General features: G+C 55.3%; 1 protein-coding gene across 1 annotated transcript in view; it reads left to right on the top strand.

Moving 5' to 3' along the window:
- Positions 1-4,570: 4,570 nt before the first annotated feature.
- GRIN2D (glutamate ionotropic receptor NMDA type subunit 2D) overlaps positions 4,571-21,845 on the top strand; it is a gene marked incomplete at both ends in the record, with an annotated part of 28,042 nt that continues 10,767 nt past the window's right edge. Inside the window, 9 exons of the mRNA XM_082676549.1 lie at positions 4,571-5,035; positions 8,517-9,136; positions 13,155-13,269; positions 13,669-13,880; positions 14,143-14,311; positions 14,826-14,979; positions 17,418-17,543; positions 17,744-17,973; positions 19,166-19,326. Coding sequence (XP_082532675.1) covers positions 4,571-5,035; positions 8,517-9,136; positions 13,155-13,269; positions 13,669-13,880; positions 14,143-14,311; positions 14,826-14,979; positions 17,418-17,543; positions 17,744-17,973; positions 19,166-19,326 — 2,252 coding nt within the window. The remainder of the gene's footprint in view (positions 5,036-8,516; positions 9,137-13,154; positions 13,270-13,668; positions 13,881-14,142; positions 14,312-14,825; positions 14,980-17,417; positions 17,544-17,743; positions 17,974-19,165; positions 19,327-21,845) is intronic.

The following is a 21,845-nucleotide window of genomic DNA, read 5'->3' as shown; positions in this document are numbered from 1 at the left end:
CCCGGCAGGGGCGGACGGGGACTGAATGTTAATCACATCCCGAGCGAGTGTGTGTGTGTGTGAGAACAGAGCGAGTGTGCGAATCCCTCCCGCTCCAGCTCCTCCAAGCTGTGGCCGCCGCCCTCCGCCCACAGCCTCCCACGGCCACCGGTGCCCAGCTGGGGGGGTGTCGGCCCGGGTGGGCCCGCCCGGCCCCCAGGGATCTCTCATGCGTCTGCCATCTGCCCGGTGAGGATCTGTGTGTCCGGGTGTCTGGGGCTGGGCTGATGGGGGGGGGTGTGTCTGTAAGGGCTGCGGCGGCTGAGGGAGGGAGGGAGGGTTCTGTCTGTCCGTCTCGACCCTGAGCCACCTGCCTGGGTGTCGCGGGCCCCCCAGTTTCCTCCCTCCGAGCCCCCCCCCCAAACCCGGATGGATGGTGTGTACCTGGGCTCTGTGCCTCCTGCCTTCGTCCGGCCGGGCTTCTGGCGTCCCCGGCTGCCTGTGTCCTCCTGTCTGTCCGAACAGCCCCTGACGGCAGTGGCAGCCCGGCCCCATCAGACCCGTGTGTGTGTGTGTGTGTGTGTGTGTGTGTGTGTGTGTGTGTGTGTGTGTCGCTCCTCAAGCTCCGGGGGTGTTGAGGGGAATCCCAGGGAAGTGAGGTGGTGCGTGTGTGTATGGTGTGTGTTTCTGCCTGTATTTAAGAGTGGGGGAACGAGGGGGGTCGTCTGGAGGTGGCCAAGCGAGGAAGGGGCGAGCAGTCCCCCCGACAGGCAGTCTTCCGCCCCTCAGGCACACACACACACACACACACACACACACACACACACACACACACGCCACCGGCTTCAGAGGTGACCCAGACAGACAGACAGACAGACACAGAAGCGGGAGGGGGGGAGCGCTAAGGGCACAAAGGGGGGGGATGCGAATGAGCCAGGGAGAGGCGGGACCGGACACATGGACGGGGGGGAGGAGCCGGGGCTGAAGCGGCAGAGGGGGGCACCCCGGGTGGGCGGAGGGGGGATCCCCATGGGGTCGGGGCAGCGAGAGGACACCCCGACAGCCTCCGCAATGTCCGGGGCCCAACTTCCAGCGCAACATGTGTAGCAGCGTCCTCGCCTAGTCTGAGTGGCCGCAACCTTGGGGGACAGACAGGGCAGGACGGACCGAAGAAGAGGAGGGAGAGCTGGAGCCAGGGACGGGCAGGAGGTCCCCGCCACCGCCGCCGCCCCAGGGCCTGCCCCCCCACCCCCTCCGCGGCTCCCTGAGCCCTCCGCGGAATCTTCGGGTCGCTGGACTCCGGTTCCGTTCCTGGCACCCTCGCAATACCCCCCACAGAACAGGGTCATGAAAAGGTAAGGCTGGGGAAGGGGATGCAGGGGTGGGGGTGGGAACGCGGATCCCCAAATCTAGGACAGGGAAAGTTGGCCAGGGGCCTCCGGGAAGGACGGGGATTGAATGGGGAATAGGGGTCTCTGGGGGCCTCTTTGCCCCCTATCTCCTTCTCCCTCTCTGACCCCTTTTTCCCAGGTCTCTACACCTCAGGTCTCCTAACCCCCCATTTCTGACACTTTGATCCCTCTCCCCAGCCCCATACACCTGACGCCCCATCTCCCTCTCTATCCCCCATCTCTCCATCTCACCTTCCCTCTGCCCCACCCCACCCCCTGCCCGCATCAGTCTCCCCCCCACCTCGCCTGTCCTCCTCCCTCTCTCCTCTCCATCTCCCCTCCCTCCTCAGCTGTGAGTCTGCTATTAATACCTCTACCAAGGACCTTGAGAGCATCCAGGCCCTGGCACCCCTCGCCCCAAGCTACCGTCCCTTCCTCAAGGTTCTGGAATACCCTTCTAGCCTCTTCCAAGCACCAGGATTAGGGTGGGGAGAGAACAGGGCTGGAGGGGGGGAACGGGACGCCGTCTGCAGCACGACGCGAAGGTGGGGGGGCGGGCTGTTGATCGAAGTGGCCTCTCCTCTCTTCTGTGATGGATGGGGGGGAGTGATGGAGACAGGCACACACCAGGAATCTCTGCACCCTCCTCCTCCTCAGCTGAGGGACAGGCTGTACTGTGCATAGGACCTGAGTGGGGTGACTCGGGGCGACTGGAGCTGGGGGGTGCCCAGGATGATGGGACGAATGGGGCTTGAGACAAAAAGGGGTCCTTTAAGGGAGAGGAGAGGGCTATGGGCCTGGATTCCTGGGTCCTGGGCATAAAGGAGGCTGGGCAGCTGGATTCCTGAGTAGGGGGCAGGAGTGAGCCGGGACTCCTGGATCCTGGGAAAGGATGGAACTGAGCACCAGGACTCCTGGGTCCTGGGGAAGGAGGGGGCCCAACAGCCAGGACTGCCGAGTCTGTGGGAGAAGTTGGAGGATAGGGCTTCTGTGTCTGAGGGAGAAGGGGGCTGGGGGCTCAGTATCCTGAGCCCCTGATGGGGAGGGGATGGTGGTCTGGACTCTTTGGCCCCCTGGGGATGGAAGTGGGGACAGAAACTCATGAGGAGGTGGAGATTGGAGGCCTGGACAATGTGATCCCTGGGGGTGTAGGTTTGGGGGGTTGGAACGCCAGAGTCCCTCAGTGGCTGGGGATACTGCTTCTCTATCTGTCCCTGGAGGGGTGGGAGACTGGCGGGAACTTGGCATCCAGCCTCCTGAGAAGGGTGGGGCTGGGGCTGCCTTCTTGGGCTTCAGCAGGAAGTAGGACCCCGGGGTCCCCAAGGCCAGAGGCCAGGCAGGGGTGAGTCTGAGAGAGGCAGAGGGGCTGAAGGGGTGAGCAGCCACCAGGAAGGGTGGGGAGAACGTGTGTTATCCTGGGGTGGGGGTGGGGGCACCAGGCCACAGCTGTGGGTTATTTTGGGGCAGAGGGGGGCTATTCTGAGCACTGATTGAGCCAGCTGCTTGGGGAAGGGCAGCAGAGAGGAGGGGCGAGGGGGAGCCAGGATTTGGGCATGCTGGGAGCCCCTGCCCCCATCCCTAGGGAGACAGTGGCCCAGGGTCCCTGGGAAGGCTGGAAGGGTGTGGGGGGTGAGGCCTCTAGGCAGCGGAAGGGGTGTGGGCCTTTCCCCTACCCTAGCTGTCTGTGGGGTGGATAGAGGCCTGCGCTACCATGGCAACCGGACAGGAGCCTGATTGACAGTAAAGAGTGAACCCTTCCTTGTCTGGACCCTCACCCCTTCGAGAAGCCCCTTCTGTAGGCTCTAAATCCTGAGAACCAGGAGTTCAGGCCCCCAGTGCCCTGCTCCCTCAGATCCAGGAGCCAGGAGTCTGGGCTCCCAGCCTGACCACCCCAAGCAGCTAGTATTCAACAGGGACACAGGAAGAGACGCTGTATTGCCTCTCATTTACTAAATTGCTCTGGGCTGGGAGCCAGGGACCCCCGCTCCCCCCAGCTCTCCACAGCTGTGCCCCCCAACCCCGCGGCTCAGACTGGGCCATGACTCTTTCTAGCTGTCATTGAGAATGGGGGGACAGGGACAGGAATAAGGGGCCAAAAGTGGGTTGGGGGTTGTGCTCAAATGGAGGGGTAAGGTCGTGGGGGGCATATTCTCTCCGCAGGATGCCCCACTAATTTCTTTTTCTCTCTCTCTCCCCCCACACACCTGACCCCTTTTCCCTTTCTCTTTTTTTGTTCCCCTTCACTTTTTCTTCCTTTTATTTTTGATCCCTCCTGCCACTCGCCTTCCTGGCCTTCCTTTCATGTCTGTGCTGGGCACCTCCCTGGCGGGGGTCTTGCTCTTTGCCTCGCTATTTCTGTCTTCCTGTGTTTTCTGTCTGCTCTGCCTGCCTTCTCGCGCAATCTCTGATTTTGCCTGTTTCTCCATCTCTTGTGTGCGTGTCTCTTGGTGGCTGTGGGGTCTCTGTCTCCGTCTTCCTGGGTTTCTTTCCATCTTCCTCTCTCTGTCCAACTTTCTCGTTCCTCTTATGTCTCCCACCTTCCTTCATCTATCTCTGCATCACTCCTGCCTCTCATTCCCTCCCTGTACCTGTCACTCCGCCTTATCTCTCTGCCTCTGTTACTCTGAGCCTCTCTATCCCTGTCTGTTTCTCCTTCCATCTCCCTCCTTCTCCCCATCACTCTCTCTCCCTGACCATCTCTCTGTGACTGTTTTCATCTCTTCCTATCTTCCTGGGTCTCTCTCTGCTCCTGTTCTGATCCCATCTCTGTGGGTCTGTTTCCCATCTGTCCTGTCTCATTGTCCTCCCCCTTCCTACCTTGTCTCTGTCTTCTCCCTACCACTATATCTTCTCTGTCCCCATTACCCACCTCCACTCTCTTTGCCTCTGTATCTCTCCCTCGGTCTCTGTCTCTCCTTTGCTTCTGTATCTCTCCCTTTGCCTCGTATCTCTCTGTCCGTGTCTCTCCCTCTATCACCCCAACCTTTCTCACTTCTACCTGAGTCCCTGTCTCCTTGTATCTCCCCTTCTCCCTGTATCTCTTCCTATACCTTGTCTCCCTGTCTGTCTTTCCATCTCTGTGTCTCTCATTCGTATCTCTCTCTGCTCCCCGTGTCTCCCCGTCTCTGCGTCCCACCCTCCTCCGTGTCCCTCCCCGCGTGCCTGCGTGCTTAGAGGCCGCCCGGCAGGGCCCGCAGGCGATGCGCGGCGCTGGTGGCCCCCGCGGCCCTCAGGGCCCCGCTAAGATGCTGCTGCTGCTGGCGCTGGCGTGCGCCAGCCCGTTCCCGGAGGAGGTGCCGGGGCCGGGCGGGGCCGGCGGGCCTGGCGGGGGCCCCGGCGGGGCGCGACCTCTCAACGTGGCGCTCGTGTTCTCGGGGCCTGCGTACGCGACCGAGGCGGCGCGACTGGGCCCGGCCGTGGCGGCAGCCGTGCGCAGCCCGGGCCTGGACGTGCGGCCGGTGGCGCTGGTGCTCAACGGCTCGGACCCACGCAGCCTCGTGCTGCAGCTCTGCGACCTGCTGTCGGGGCTGAGGGTGCACGGCGTCGTCTTCGAGGACGACTCGCGCGCGCCCGCCGTCGCGCCCATCCTTGACTTCCTGTCGGCGCAGACTTCGCTGCCCATCGTGGCCGTGCACGGCGGCGCCGCGCTCGTGCTCACGCCCAAGGTGCGCGCAACCCGCGGGCGGGGCGGGGGCCAGAGGCTGAGGGGCGGAGCCGGGGCCCGTCGTGGGTGGGCGGGGTTGTAAGGGGGCGGGGCCAGCCCTGAGGGCCCCCATCGGGGATGCGGTGGGGACACGTGTAAGGGTCAGGTCTAAGTAAGAGGCGGGGCTGACTTGGAGGGGCGTGGTCTATAGGCGGAACGGAGTGTGCCGGGGAATCATCTAGAAGCAGGGTCTGGGGTGATCAGGCTACGGGAAGAGTTGAGAGGCTGCAAGAGAGGTGAATCAGGGGAGGGGGTGGGATCTGGGGAAGAGGCGGGGCCGGCCAGTGAGGGGCGGGGACTGGGAACGAGAAGGGACACGCCTGAGATGGCAAGGTCGGAGTGAGGGGTGGGCTCTGGGATCAGCGAGGGGGAGTCAGTTGAAAAGGAATGGGGTTCAGAAATGGGTGAGGGCTAGAGAGGAGGCGGGAGCCAGGAAGGCAGGAACAGGGACCAGGAAAGAGGAGTATCAGGTACTGAGGGAAAGGGAGGTCCCCGGCCAGCTGGGCATGGGGTCTAAAGGTCAACGAAGGAGGACAGAACCATCTGGTGAAAGGACGAGTATGAGAAAGAGAGGTGTCCTAAGTGAGAGGGCGAGGGAGGGGTAGAACCCTGCAGCTAGGAAGTGGGGAGAGGCCAGTCAAGGAAGGGGTGAGTCAGGGAAGGGGCGGGGCTAGCCGGTGAGAGGGGAGGCCAGGGAGGACAGGACCCCTGCTCTGTACTAAAGGGGCGGAGTCTAGAGAGGAAGACGGTCTGGGAGTGGGCTCACCCAACTGTAAGTCTTGGAAAGCAAGAATCCAGGGGGTGGTCCTGGAAAGATGAAGGCCCCCCAAAGAGGTAGCCTCAGCCAATGAGAGGTCAAAACCAGGAGCCTACAGGGAAGGCGGGGGCAGAGGCTGGAGCTGGCTGTGGCCTGGAGAGAGGCCTGCCTCCCGAGGGCACAGGAGGGGCCAGCTGGAGTGGACTTCTGGTAGGGAAAGGCAGAATTTGAACAAGCCTTGTGTGCGGACTAAGAAGTGGTCAGCTAAGAGGAGGTGCCTGAGAAGGGGCGGGGCCTATTCAGAGGTGGAGCCAGTGTAACTGAGAAGTGGGACTCGCCTGAGGATGGGGCCACCTGAGTGGGTGGAGCCTAAGTCTCCACCAATTCCCTGCTGTGGGGGCCGGCGGCTTTGTGACTAGATCACTATTGGAGGCTGGGACTCGTAGTTCTCTCGTGTCCAGGGCACTCTGGGAAAGATCTCTGTCCAACTTTCTTCTTCTCTTTGGCATGGGGTTGTCCAAAGATTTGAAGGCAGATCATCTGAGAGATGAACTTATTACTTCCTGGCTGCCACCTCCTTGGCATACGGAGAGACGTGGTCCCTTGTACCTCCATTGCTGCTTAGAAATGTGTGCCCCTCTGTTTCACTGTCTGCTAGGTGCACACACATTGCCTTCTGGGAAATATAGTCCCTTTAGTGTTTCTGAATGGAAGAGTGGTCCTCACAGCTGCATCTGTGCCCCCATTGAATACTGGGAATGTGGTCCCCTGAGCACACCTCCACCTGCCAAGGGTGAGGGCCCCTCAGTGCTCTCATGGCATTCTGGGAGGCCTCATCCCCTCAGGACAACAGCCCTAACCGGTACACATTTAACCGCAGGCCCATGTCTAGGGAGAAAGTACACTTGCTTGTCTTATCGCATTACTGGAAGATTTATTGGCTGATTCTGTGCCAGGGCTGTTTTAGGTTCTGGGGAACACAGTTATGAAAGGTCAAAAAAAAAAAAAAGACAAGGTCCCTGCTTTTACAGAGCTTGTATTTCTAATGGGGAGACAGAAAAAACAAATAACAGAGAGTTGAAATCGGTCCTGAAGGAGAGGTAATGACCGAGGACATGGCTTCAATAGATGGTGGTCAGGGGAGGCCTCCCCAAGGAGTTAAAACTGAGCTGGACCTGAGGACGGAGGAGGGGAGGAGCTGGGGGGAAAAGTGTCCCCGAGAAAGGTGACAGTGAAGGGCAAAGCCCCTGAGGCCAGAAGGAACTTGAGGTGTCTGAGGAAGAGCAAAGAGGTTGGGGTGATGGGAGATGAGGTCAGAGAGGCGACGGGGACGAGGTCATGCGGGGCCTTGTGGGCCACAGCGAGGACTTTGGCTTTGATTCTGATGTAGAATTATTGGAAGGTTTTCAACCAAGAAGGGAGGCAATCCAATTACTATTTTGAAAAGATCACTCTGGCTGCTGTCTGGAGAATGGAAGTTGCGAGAAAGGAAGTCGAGATGGGTTAGGAAGCTGTTGTCGTCTAGGCAAGAGAGTGGTAACCATGAGGGCCGTGACAGGGCCCGTAGTGAGGATTGAACAGCTGGGGTCATGTTTTGAACAGAGCCGAGAAGTCTTGGAGATGGTCTGGATATGGGCCCGAGGGCTGTCCAATAGAATTCTCTGCAATGATGAAGGTGGTCTTCATCTGCTCTGTCATATATGATAGCCACAGCCATGTGTAGCTGTTGAGCACTTGACGTGTGGTTAGTGCAACCAGGGAACTAAGCTTTATTTAACTTTAATTGATTTTAATGTGAATAGTCATGGGTGGCTAGTAGCTACCATATTGGAGAGCACAGGAGACAGTGTTTAAACCCATGGATTTGGATGAGATCACCAGGGAGAGAGGACAGAAGAGGAAACAAGGGCACCCCTATGTTTAGAATTCTGACTGAGGAAGAGAGTCCAGCAAAGGAAACAGAAAAGGAGGGGACAGGAAGGTAGGAAAAAAAGCAGAGAAGGGCAAGTCTACTCAGCAAAGCTTCCTCCAGTTGGGAGAGACTACCTTCAGCACCCTCATGGCCTGCTGGGAGATGCAGTCCCTCTCAGTGGATGCTGGGAACTGTAGTTCCCTCCCAGGATGCTGAGTATGTCCACTACAGTAATGTTAGCTGCTGTAACAGATAAACCCCGACTTCTCAGTGGCTTAACCCAATAGAAGGTTGTTTCTCACTCATATAAAATCCAAACAGGTGTTCTTGTTCCAAACAGTCTCGCCTCCAAGCCGCGACTCAGGGACTCAGGTTCCTCCGTGTTGTGGCTCTGTAACCCCTTAGGTTTCTCCTCTGGGGCCTCTGCATCTGCCCTCAGACAGGGAAGAGTAAGGTGCATGGGGGGAGAGGTTTTCATGGATGAGCCTAGAACTCAGTCTTGTGGTTAAACATAACCCAGGTCTAGCTCTGTGCCCCAGCAAGGAAAGGAGATGTGTTTGCCGAACGGCTAGTCAGCCTGCCATGTTGAGAGCTGTGAGCTGCCTTTGGCCGTTGGGAGCTGTGATGCCCTTATCAGTTGCTGGGAGATGAGGTCCCCTTTGGACCCCTGGGAGCTGTGAACCCTTCACTGGTCGCTGAAGGTCCCTTATTGACTGCTGGGAGCTGAGGTCTCCACGTGGGGTGGCCTGACATCTTCCTCCTCCTCCCCTGCAGGAGAAGGGTTCCACCTTCCTGCAGCTGGGCTCGTCCACAGAGCAGCAGCTTCAGGTCATCTTCGAGGTGCTGGAGGAATACGACTGGACGTCTTTTGTAGCTGTGACCACGCGTGCCCCCGGCCACCGGGCCTTCCTGTCCTACATTGAGGTGCTGACTGATGGCAGCCTGGTGGGCTGGGAGCACCGCGGGGCATTGACGCTGGACCCTGGGGCTGGCGAGGCTGTGCTGGGCGCCCAGCTCCGTAGTGTCAGTGCGCAGATCCGCCTGCTCTTCTGTGCCCGTGAGGAGGCTGAGCCGGTGTTCCGGGCAGCCGAGGAGGCTGGCCTCACTGGGCCTGGCTACGTCTGGTTCATGGTGGGGCCCCAGCTGGCTGGAGGCGGGGGCTCGGGCACCCCTGGGGAGCCCCTTCTTCTGCCAGGAGGCGCCCCACTGCCTGCCGGGCTGTTTGCAGTGCGCTCGGCAGGCTGGAGGGATGATCTGGCCCGGCGTGTGGCAGCTGGCGTGGCCGTAGTGGCCAGAGGTGCCCAGGCCCTGCTGCGTGACTATGGCTTCCTGCCTGAACTTGGCCATGACTGTCGCGCCCAAAACCGCACCCACCGAGGGGAGAGTCTACACAGGTGAGTGGGGCTGGGCTGGGAGGGCTGTGGGAAGATTCCTGAGCCTGAATACCTGGGGTACTTGTGCCTGAGTGGCCTCAAATGGGTCACGTCCCCTCTCAGAACTTCAGTCTCTCTTTTCTGTAAAACGAGCGTAATTGGGTCTCCTTTCTGGGGTTAAATCAGGTGATTTGGAAAAAAGCACCTGAGATACGGTGAGTGTATTACTATATTTCATGATTCTAGGATGCGCGTTTTTGCATAGTTTAATGTCTTTGAAACCAAGACATGTCTTACAATTGATAGCCTACCAAGGTTTCATGGGCAGTGCATTTTTTTCCTTTGTGGTAGGTGAAAACTGTGACACGTCTTCTAGTTGATAGCATCTTAGATTTGGTGAAGTACCCTAGTTAGACTAGGAGTTGAACTTCAGTAACAAAAAGACCCGACAATCCAATGTCCCAAACAAGGTAGAAGTTTGTTCCTCTCTCACTTAATAATCCAGAGGTGCACGATTCAGGCTATCAGGAGACTCCATCGCTCCATGTGGTCATTCAGGGACTCAGGACCCTCCCACCTTGTTGCTCTGCCATCTCCTTTCCGCACAGTCGAAGCTGGGTTGTAGGCCATGTCTGAATTCTAGTGCATGAAAAGGGGGAAAGTGAGGAGGTGAACAAGCCATTTCCTTTATGGCCAGTGAGGTGGAAGGGACGAGTCTTACATCCCATCGGTGAGAACGTAGTCACTGGGCCAGGACTGACTTATTGGTTGTGTACTGCCACATCCATGCAGATTGGCTAGACATCGATTCTGATTGGGTAGTGCCTGTGCTGCACTGATTGTTAGAGTTTGAATATCACCTGCCCATGCCCTGGGCTAGCTGCAAGGAATTTCGGGGAATGTGGGAAATGTCAATTCTAGCTGGGCAGGTGTGTGCCCAGCTGACACATGATTGTTTTAGAAGAGGAGACCAGGATTTGGTGGGAAACAGCATCTCCACCCCAGGAAGCTTTGGGAGTGAGAACTTGATGAGTTTGGTGACAGACAGTGGAAGGAGAGGACTTTAATGCTGAAATGAGGATGGACTGAGTTTGGGAAGGGGCGATGGGTGGGGAAGAAAGCCTAAGGGAGGAGAATTGAGAATTGGGGAGGTGGGGAGTTGGGAATCGGGATCCAGGGGCAAGAGGATGAGAAAAGCATCCCTTGTTCATAAATACTTACTGAGCGCCCGCTAGGAACTAGGGCTCATGCTGGGCACTGGGAACGCAGAGATGAATAAGACCATGGACTTCTCTTGAAAGAACACAGGGTCCTGTAGGGGTAGCAGACAGGGATGGGATAATGACAACACAGCATGTTATTTGCAATAATGGAGGTTGCACGGACTTTGTGGGAGCACTGGGGAGAGTACTGAAAAGCCAGGACATTTTTGGTTGCAGGAAGCAGAGTCTCATTCAAGTTTCCCCGGGGAAAGAGGGGTTTATTGGAAAGACAAACATGCACAGAAACCCAGACATCAGGAATTGAGGCCAATTCCTCAATTCCAGCTACTCTTTCAATTCATTCTGATTCTCTCTTTCTGATCTTCTCTGCTTCTGTGTGTGTGTGTGTGTGTGTGTGTGTGTGTATCTATCTTTCTCCCTCCCCTTCTCCATCACCATCACCATCTCCATCTTCATCACCATCTTCATCTCCATCTCTATCTCTATCTCTTGTCTCAGGCTTGTCACTCCCAGGGGCTGTCCAGTTCTTCTGCTTACCCAGAATTTCTGTTCCTTCATGATACTCATCATTTCAGCCCATCCTGTCCATCACCCATGCCTCCAAATCTCACAGCTAACTTCCTCCCAGGAGAGGAATTGTGTTGGTCCCAGTCAACCTTCCAAACTAGGCTATACAAGTCATGGGTCAGGCTACGGAGTCAGGGAGGTTTCCAGGAGGAGGTGGTTTCTAAGCTGAGACCTGAAGAATAAACTGCTCTTTCATTCATCCACTCATTCATTGAAAAGCCCTTTGTCAAGAGTCTGTGGTGTGCCAAGCCCTGCTTTATGAACAGGGTATAATGTTGAACAAGGCCTCTGCTCTCACAGAGCTTACAGTCTCATAGGTGAGACAATCAGTGCACAGACAAGAAAAGAAAGGAAAAAAACATCAGCAGGTAATAAGTTCTGAGATGATAATAAAGCAGGTAGAATGTATAACAAACGTCTATGGTGCTAGGTCAGGTGACGTCGTCAGGAAAGGCCTTTTCAAGTAGGTGAAATTTGGAGGTTAAAAAAAAAAAGAGAGCTTCCCTGGTGGCGCAGTGGTTGAGAGTCCGCCTGCCGATGCAGGGGACGTGGGTTCGTGCCCCAGTCCGGGAAGATCCCACATGCCGCGGAGCGGCTAGGCCTGTGAGCCATGGCCGCTGAGCCTGCGCGTCCCGAGCCTGTGCTCTGCAGCGGGAGAGGCCACAGCAGTGAGAGGCCCGCGTACCGCGGGAAAAAAAAAAAAAAAAGGATAAAGAGAAAGATCCAAGGGAATTCCCTGGAGGTCCAGTGATTAGGACTTGATGCTCTCACTGCCGAGGACCCAGGTTCCAATCCCTGGTTGGGGAACTAAAATCCCACAAGCCGCGCAGCACAGCCAGAGAAAAGAGAGAGAGAGAGAGAGAGAGGGCGCCAACTATCTGAAGATCTGAGTAAAGAGAGGGAGGGGAAACAGCAGGTACAAAGGCCCTGAGGCTGGAATTGCCTGAAGTAAAGCCAATGTGCCTGGAGCACAGTGGGCAAGTGGGCAGCGTATGGTGGAGTAACAGGGGGCCCAGCTCAGGCAGGGCATTTAGGCCACGTTAGGGGTTTAGATTTGATTGCAAGGGCAGTTGGGAGTCCACCAGAAATAGATAATCCAGGCAGGGGGAAGAGCATTGGGCAAAAGACCAGAGGGGAGAAAAACCTGGGCAGGTTGATGAGACCACAATAGCTCAGGGTGGAGAATTAGGGGTTGGGAATGATGAGGCTGGTTAGGTGGAGAGGCCCAGGCCGCGAGGGCCTTGAATGCCAGGTTGAGAGGCTTGGACTTTGTTCTGGGGCACTGGGGAGCCATGGGTGGGCTATGAGCAGGGGAGAGGTGGAGTCAGTTTGGGGTATAGAAAGACCTCTCCGGTGTGGGGTGGGGACAGACTGGAGGAGGAAGATTGGAGGCTGGAGGCCAAGTTGGAGGCTGGGGTAGGGGTCCAGGAGGGCTGTGGGGACAGAGAGGAGGGGATGGGGCAGAGATATCCCAGGGGCAGGAAGGACGGGGCTTGGGGACTGGTGGCCTGGGTTGGGGGAAGCGAGGAGGCAAGGATGGCAGCTGAGGGTCTGGTCCAGTGACCCGGGTGATGTGACAAGCATTCAGCGCACAGGATGCCATTGTATAATAGAGATACCTGGGAGTCCAGAGACCTCCCGGGGCTTCTGTCCAGAAGAAGGGACACGTGAGCTGAGTCTTGAACACCTAAGAACTAGTCAGGATGAGGAGGGAGAGAATAAGGGTTTTTTTCTTTTTCTTGGGCCGTGCTGCACGGCATGTGGAACTTCCCCGTCCAGGGATCGAACCCGTACCCACTGCAGTGCAAGCGCAGAGTCTTAACCACTGGACCACCAGGGAAGTCCAAGGGTTTTTTTCTAGGCAGAGAGAAAAGCACCTACAAAAGCCTAGAGATAGAAAACCACTTGATATTTTGGGGGACACCCTGCATTCAGTATTTGTGGGGCAGAAAAAGGGTTTGGGCGGAGAGAGTTTGACGGTGGGCAGTGATCAGAGATCGGGCTGCAGAGGCAGGTGGGTCCCCTAGAGCCTCAAACCCAGGCTGAGGGTCTGGGACCTGGTCCTGGAGGCACCGAGCTGCCAAGGGAGAGTGCCTAGCAGAGGAGAGGCGCATTTGGGTTTTCCAGAACTTAGAGGAGAGATTCACACTGGGCTCTGGGGTTGGTCAGTAGACAGGGGACTTTCTCGGCCTTCAGCTGCCAAGGTGCAGTTCAGGCCCCCACGTGTCCCCTCCCTTCCTGCTGGGCAGGTACTTCATGAACATTACCTGGGATAACCGGGATTACTCCTTCAATGAGGATGGCTTCCTGGTGAACCCCTCCCTGGTGGTCATCTCCCTCACCCGAGACAGGACGTGGGAGGTGGTGAGTCCTGGCGCTGACCTCAGGCACGGGAGAGGGCCTGGATTCCTGGGTCCTGGGGAAGAAGCAATGAGGACCTAGACTCCTGGCAGAGGTGGGGGCTGAGGCCCTGCATTCCGGCCTCTGACGGAGGAAGGGGCTGGGAGCCTGGACTTCTAGGTCCTAAGGGGAAGGACTGGGAATCCAGACCCCTGGATTCTGGTAGAAGAAAGCCCAGACTCGTGGGTCTGAAGGAGGAAAGGGTTCCTGGGTCCAAGGGACAGGTGGGGGAGGATGCCCAGACTCCTGAATCTGAGGGAGAAGGAGCTGGGAGCTCGCGGCTATGAGGAAGGCAGGCCATGGAGGCCAGAACATTCTAGAAAGTCCCCCTCAGGAAGGCTGAATCCCCTGCTCTTGGCCAAGGTGGGCAGCTGGGAGCAGCAGACTCTCCGCCTCAAGTACCCGCTGTGGTCCCGCTATGGCCGCTTCCTGCAGCCAGTTGATGACACGCAGCACCTCACCGTGGCCACGCTGGAAGAGAGGCCTTTCGTCATTGTGGAGCCCGCCGACCCCATCAGTGGCACTTGCATCCGAGACTCCGTCCCCTGCCGGAGCCAGCTCAACCGCACCCACAGGTGACAGCCCCGGATCCAGAAGTTCCAGCTTCACAATTCTCTCTTGAAGCCTAGTAGTCCTAGCCCCAGCCCCCTCCTCCCTTGGGACCCAGAAAGCCGTCCAGCTTGGTGACCTTGGACAAGTCATGTAATTCCTTTGAGCCTCAGTTTCCCCAGAAAGCGATGCCCACCATAGTTTTAGCGGCTGCTCGTCCCTCCCTCCATAAGGCGCGGGGGGGGCACAGGGATCCCCAACATCCCCAAGCCTGCTCGCTCCCCGCAGCCCTCCGCCGGACGCCCCCCGCCCAGAAAAGCGGTGCTGCAAGGGCTTCTGCATCGACATTCTGAAGCGGCTGGCGCACACCATCGGCTTCAGCTATGACCTCTACCTGGTCACCAACGGCAAGCACGGCAAAAAGATTGATGGTGTCTGGAACGGCATGATCGGGGAGGTGAGGTGGGCGGGGACAGGGTGGGGGCGGGACAAGACAGGTGGGGGGCGGAGTCGGGACCAGGTCAGGGCCGAGAAGCGGCTGGGTCAGGCTTCTGAGGGGGCGGGACTATGAAGGGGCGTGGCCGAAGGTGAGAAGCCTGGATTTGAAGGGGCGGGGCCACGAGGAGGACCCACCTTGACGGAGGGGCCGGGCCAGGAGGAAGGACACTTGGGGCGGAGGAGGCGGGGCTCGGAGGGTGGAACTATTAGGAAAAGGGGGCGGGCCTGGAGGATGGAGCCCAAAACTTTCAGAGGTTTGCTGGGGGAGGAGGATACAGCAGGAGGCCACTTCTTCCCACTCTTGTTCTCGACACTCACCTCCACCTTTCCTGCCCCATTCTGCCTGCGTCCCCCTCATCCACCCCGCCACCCTCCTAGCCCTTTCTATCATCCTGTCACTGGTCTCCTCCTGGGACCCGTCTTTGTCCTGAGCCAGCCGTGTTCCCTCACTCCCTCCCTGTCCTCACTCCCAGGTGTTCTACCAGCGCGCGGACATGGCCATTGGCTCTCTCACCATCAACGAGGAGCGGTCCGAGATAGTGGATTTCTCCGTCCCCTTCGTGGAGACAGGCATCAGCGTTATGGTGGCGCGTAGCAATGGCACTGTGTCCCCCTCGGCCTTTCTCGGTGAGCCCAGGTCCTGGAATGGCAAGGGGTGGGGTTTGGGGGCAGCTGTGTGTCCATTTCCCATCCTGCTATTGCTTGTACCAGCAGGGTGACTCTGGTGAACTGAGGGCCTCAGTTCCCTAACCTGTAAAATGGGAGAATTTCCCCCACCAGAAGCAATTTTACAATGAAGCTAAGAAAGTCTGAGCTTCAGAAGCCTTCTCCTGCACAACCCCTTCAAGGCCCTGTACCTGGTCTTGTATTCATAATTTTATTTTCTTGTTTCTTAAAGAGAACCCTCCAAATTGTATAAGCGGCAGGCCCCACAAAAACCATCTTCCCCTGTACATAAGTATGAGATGAGGAAAAGAGATGAGCATGGGCCCCATCAAACAATGTTTACTGAGCACCTACTATGTGCCAGGCTCTGGGCTGCACAGGAAACCTTGCCCTTTAAGAGCTCTCCCAGGGCCTCATGGGGGAGACAGAAAACAATCTCTTAAAGATATACATGGGCAAGATCATTTCATATGGTGGTGAATACTACGAGAAATTAAGCCGACGGAAGAAACAGAGAAGAATAGGATCGGTGTTGCTGTGGGTGGACAGGCGGGTCCCTCTGAGCAGGTGACCTGGTCCTGCATAGATCTGGCTGGAAAAGTGTCCCAAGCAGATTAACATTAAGGGCAAAGGCCCCAACGTGGGAATGTTCGTGAACTATCGGGAGGCCTGTGTGACCAGGGGAGGGGGAAGTGAGTGATCATGGGAGAGGTAGGAGGTGAGGGCTGAGAGGGAATCAGGTGGTGGATCGAGCAGGGCCTTGGTTGCTATGGTAGGAAGGTTGGGTTTTACTTTTATTGCAATGGCAAGGCTTTTAACTGCAGGCGGTGGTGTGAGGATATACGATCAGATTTAGGCTTTTAAGATATCCCACTAGTGGGTCTGCGGATGCAGGAGGCCCATGAGGAGGCTACTGCAGAGGTCCGTGCAGAGTGAGTTTGGGGTGCAGGATAGGAAGATGGCCAAGAGGGTGAGACAAGTAAACAGGCTTAGGATGCGGTTAGAAAGCTGGCACACAATGGGTTGGTGGCTTTGAGGTAGATTGGGTAGAGATCTCATTTACTGAGCTTGGAGAAGACAAAAGGGAAAGCGTACATCAAGCCAAGGGCAGCAGTTCACGTCCGTTCCCTCCTGCTCTCCAAAGTCTGAGCAAAGCTCCTGGGAAGGGGAAGGGCTGGGAGGAGAAGGGACAACCCTTCTCTGGTGTTTTGTTTTCTGTCTATTTCCCCAACGGTGTCTCTTGTGGCCTCCTCTTTGCACCAAGGTCTCTGCAGGGCACCCTGACAGGCACCACGTGGGGCCCCTGCTTTCAGAAAGGGAGTGACAAGGTCATGTTTATGCCCCATCACGTGGCCCAGTGGAGGCGACAGGCGTGTCCCCAGATACTGCTGTGACAATCCAGGCTGTGACCCTACTGTGACAGGGGCAGTCCTGGCCGCTTACACTTGGCCCAGGAAGGTCAAATCCCGGGTACTGATCTCAAGAAAGAGTGATTTGGGTTTGTTGTCAGTGAACTCCCGGAAGCAGTGTGAGGAGGGGATGCAGGAACTCAGGTTTGGCTGATGGACAGGTCAGGGTGGTGCCTCTGGTAGGGGAGCTATTGAGAAAGAGGCAGAGAGGATGTAGCTTGTTTGGGGAACTGTGAGTTCTGGGTGGTTAAAGCAATGGGTTCTTGAAAAAATGATCAGTCCAGAGACGAGAGTGGAAACAAGTCTGAGAGGCAGGGACTTTGTCCTGGGGGCACTGGGGAGCCACAGAAGTCTGTGAGCTGGGGAGAGGCCAGGTCATCTCTCGGTGTAGAAAGAGCTTCTAGGGCCGTGGTGGGGGGAAGGGCTGGAGAGGACAGGATGAGGAGATGGTCCAGGGGACAGGATGTGGCCTGAGCAGTGTTGGCAGAGGGAATGGAGAGGAAAGGCCGAGGTGGGGGTGGGTGGAGGCAGGACAGGAGGATAGGGCTGGGGACTGACAGGATGCTGGTGAGGGGGAGGGAAGGAGGGAGTGAGGGTGGCAAATGCGGGAGGGAGGGTCTGGGCGGTGACTGGATGGACAGGGAACTCCCAGGGTGGGGAGCCTGGGAGTCGGTGCTGGGCTCCGTGTGGGACATGAATGGCCTGGAGGGATTGCCAGGGGGAGGTGGAGAAACAGGTCTGGGGCTCAGGAAACATAATTAGGAGATAGTTTCTATATGGTGGTTGAAATCACAGAAATGATTGAGATGATTTTCTTTGGGAGAGACCGCCCCGCCACCCCTGCCAGGGGTCTGGGTGGGCAATGAGTCTGTCCCCAAGCAGGGGGCAGAGTAGGACGGGGTCAGATCTGGGCTGTACCTTGTTCACATGTCTGTGGGCACCCAAGCCTTGGCTTCGCTGAGTCATGGCCACACACCCCCTTGCCCTTAGAGCCATACAGCCCTGCCGTGTGGGTGATGATGTTCGTCATGTGCCTCACTGTGGTCGCCGTCACCGTTTTCATCTTTGAGTACCTCAGTCCCGTCGGCTACAACCGCAGCCTGGCCACGGGCAAACGTGAGTCCCCTTCCTCCATCACCCTACCTCGGAGTGCCTGGACCACAGATAGAACTACGTTTCCCAACAGCCCCTGGGATAGAGTTGTGGTCTCCTGAGGCAACAGGGGCCTCAGGGGCCACTGGGAATTGTAGTTCTTTCTGCTCCCTCATTGAGCATAAGGGATTTGGGGTCCATGTCCCCCTCCTGGCCCCCTGCAGGCCCTGGCGGCTCAACTTTCACCATTGGGAAATCCATCTGGCTGCTCTGGGCCCTGGTGTTCAATAACTCGGTGCCTGTGGAGAACCCCCGGGGGACTACCAGCAAAATCATGGTGCTGGTGTGGGCTTTCTTCGCCGTCATCTTCCTCGCCAGCTACACAGCCAACCTGGCCGCCTTCATGATCCAGGAGGAGTATGTGGATACCGTGTCTGGGCTCAGTGACCGAAAGGTATGTGTGTTTGGGGAGGGAGGGAATTGGCTGAGGTTGTAGGTGGCAGATGGCGGGGGGAAGGGGGGGGGATTCGTGGGGGGTCTGTTCCTCGAAAGAGTCCCAGAATGGTAGAATGGAATACTCTGGAGGAAAATGGTTATGTTTCACAAAGAACTATTTAAATATTCCAAGGAGAAGAGAGTATCCCCAAATATTCTAGGGGCAGGAGTGCCAAATGGAATATTCAAGATCAGTGCTTCTCAAACTGTGATGAAGGGCTAATTTTTGACATTTCTAATCCAGTGGAGACCAGTGCTTTTATAAAATATGATAGAAAGGAATTACTGGAAAAGTAAAATAAAATTTAAAACCAAGACGTGCAAAATTCCAACCCACATCTTTATTAGGTTCAACAGACGTAAAATTATTCTGTCAAATAGCTTGACTCTCTCAGTTTCTGTACTTACCTCATCACGGATCACAGTTCGTTCATGGACTGGTGGTCTGCACAGCCCATTTTGAGATTAACGTGGTTAACTGGGTGTCATGACCTATTAGAAGGTTAAGGAACCAATTCAATGGATTACAACAGACATTTTTTTTTTAATGGAATGGATTAGAATAGCATAAAAATATGTTTGACTGCATTTTAGGTAATCAGGGTGAGTATGGTTGTATGAAACTTTTGTTTTAGTCATGTAGACACCCGACATTAGGCCAGCACACACCTATCTGGCTGGGTCTGTTGTTAAAATAGTGAACTATTTCTGAACAGATTGGGAACTGTTAGCAACGGCCCCCAGCCGATGCCATGCCAGCCCCTGCCCCGGGGACCTCTCATGATCCAGCAAGTTAAGGGTTAATGCCTGGCCCATCAGGGGCCTCTGGGACCTGTCTGGAGATTTGTTGCCTGTGTCTTTTCTGATTGGACCATGATCAGCCCATACTGGGGATTAAATATTTCAATATTACTCCTAACTGTGTGGGCGCATGTGTATGTATACATATCTGCATACATACGTACAGATAACTGCGGATGTATGTGATGGGTGAAGAGTAGTGTTTCCATGGGTCATGGCGAGCAAGTGTGAGAAACACTTCTGGACTGGGGTGTCTGCCAGTGTCCCCCAGAATGGAGCAGCTGGTTGAGGACATCTTGACCCAAATGCCCCCTGGGGGGGTGCCCTAATGACTCCCCATTCTGCCCCAGTTCCAGCGACCCCAGGAGCAGTACCCGCCCCTGAAGTTTGGGACGGTGCCCAACGGGTCCACAGAGAAGAACATCCGCAGCAACTACCCCGACATGCACAGTTACATGGTGCGCTACAACCAGCCCCGCGTAGAGGAAGCGCTCACTCAGCTCAAGGCAGGGTCAGCGCAGACTGGGGGCCGGGAGGTGGGGGGTAGGGAGTGGGGCTGCTGGGGCCCCTGAGGAGGCTTGGCGATGGCAAGGGGTCAGGGATTGTTCATCAGCCTCAGAGGTCAGCCCGGGGTGGGTCAGCTTGGAGGGCAGAGGTCATTGAGGGTGGGAATGAACTCCCCCTTCTGGGAGTAGGAGCCTTAGGATATTTTCAGAGAGCCAGTGGTTACGAATTATGGAGCCAGACTACCAGGGTTCAGATCCTGGCTTTGTCCCTTCTTGGCTGTGTGACCTTGGGCAAGTTACTCAACCTCTCTGAGCCTCAGTTTCCTCCTTTGTAAAATGGGGATGACAAGAGAACCCACCTCATAAGTTTTTTATAAGAATTGTTATAGTTATTATTATTAGTTAATATATTATTATAGTCATTATTATTAAATTATATTATTATAGTTATTATTATTAGTTAATCCATGCAAAACACTTAGAACAGTGCCTGGCACACTGTAGGTATTTGCTGTTATTATTATTATTACTACCATCATCATCATCCTTAGATCTGAACTCACTGGAATCAATACTTGTAGATATATATATATATATATATATATATATATTTAACATCAGTTTCCCAAATCATGGGGAAAAGTTCAGTTCTGGCCCCAAAGTGCAGTCCAAGGTTACAACAAAGCTAAGCACAATGACTGCCTCTCCCCGTCCCTCATTGATTTAGTCATTCAGCATGCATTTATTTTCTTAGCCTCAGCTCCATGCCAGGCAATGAACAAACAGATAACAATTCCTGCCCACAGCAAGCTTAAGACCTAGAGGTAGGAAATTAACAAGAAACATGCAAACAGAAAAATCAGCATGACCATTTCAGAAAGTGATTGTGAGCTAGAGTGTGACTGAGCTGGGGTGTATTCACCAGGGTGTTGAGGGCAGGCCTCTGGGGGAGGTAACTGGAACAGAGCCCAGAAGGAGGTGAGGGACTCCTCCTTAGCTAGGTGGACTTGCCTAGCCTTGCAGGCAAAGGGTCTGAGCCCCGAGCGGTCTTGGCTTCTTAGAGGAACAGCAAGAAGCCATCATGGCTGAAGGGTGGTGAGCTCAGTTAGAGCTCAGTTTGGAGGGTAGATGAGAGTAGAACACAGGGTGTGACCCCTGAGGCCAAGGTCAGTGCTGGGTTTTATTTGAAGGGCAGTGAGAAGCCATGGGAAAGGGGGACATTAAGTAGGGGAGCGATGTGATCAGATTTCTGTTTGTAAATGCCCCCTCTGGCCTCCACGTGGAGAATGAATGGAGGGGGACATCAGAGGGACCAGTTAGTCAGAAGCTGTGTTGCCCTCCTGACACCTTTCCCCCAGGCCCACTCTCTGCTGACCCCTCAGGTCAGGTGCCAGTTGTAACTGGATCTTTTTTACCCCTCAGTCTTGATTAGAATTGTTGGGACATGTCACGTGGTTCCCTGCTCCACACAGGTTCTCAAAGATGCCCGGGAAGCTGTGGGGAACAAAGCCTCAAGCTTGTTTCCAGAACACGCTTCCTCCTGTCTTTCCTTCAGCTGTGAAGCCCGATGGACCCCCTCAGCCCCCTTCCCAGGGCTCCCCTGCCTGAGGACACCCCCTTTCTCTGCCTGGCACCCTTTGCCTTCACATTCCCAATCTTCATGAACGAGGTTTCCCCTTCCCAAATCTCTTTCCCCCTTCTCTTCAAAGGTTTTATTTACCCAACACACTTGTTAAAAATAATAAGGTAAAAAGTGAAGATCTCTCCTCTCTCCCTCCTTATTCATATTTCCAGGCACTTCCTCCACCTTTTTTCTGGAGCAGAGCTGGGGAGCCACATATGTAATATTTTTCTTTTTTGGGGGGGTGGATGAGTGATTTTATTTTTTTCATTTATGAAATATTTTTAAATTGTATTTATTTTTAAAAACAGGCACATATACAGAATGGGTTTTTGTTGCAGCATACGGGATCCTAGTTCCCCAACTGGGGACCGAACCAGTGCGCCCTCAGAGTGGAAGCGCGGAGTCCCAATCACTGGACCACCAGGGCAATCCCATGAAACATTTTTTTTTAATTGAAGTATAGTTGATTTGCAATGTTTCAGACGTACAGCAGAGCGATTCAGTTGTATACACATAACTGAAATATATATACTTTTTCAGATTCTTTTCCATTATAGGTTATGATATTGAATATAGTTCCCTGGGCTATACAGTAGGTCCGCATATGTAATGTAAATGTATCCAGGAGCCACACTAAAAAAAACAGGTGATATTAATTCGAATGGTACATTGTATTTAACCCAGTAGCTCCAATATATTATCATTTCAATATGCAATATCAAAATTAATGATGGGGAATTCCCTGGCAGTCCAGTGGTTGGGACCCCACGCTCTCACTGCTGAGGGCCCAGGTTCAGTCTCTGGTCAGGGAACTAAAATCCCACAAGCCGTGTGCCACGGCCAAAAAAAAAAAAAAAAAAAAAAGAATGAGATGTTTCACTGTTTTGGCAGGGGGCAGGG

This window comes from Grampus griseus (genome assembly GCF_964374135.1).
Source record: "Grampus griseus genome assembly, chromosome: 19".
Classification (NCBI taxonomy): domain Eukaryota; kingdom Metazoa; phylum Chordata; class Mammalia; order Artiodactyla; family Delphinidae; genus Grampus; species Grampus griseus.
The sequence above is the reverse complement of the archived record's forward strand: the minus strand, read 5'-3'. Positions and strand labels throughout refer to the sequence as shown.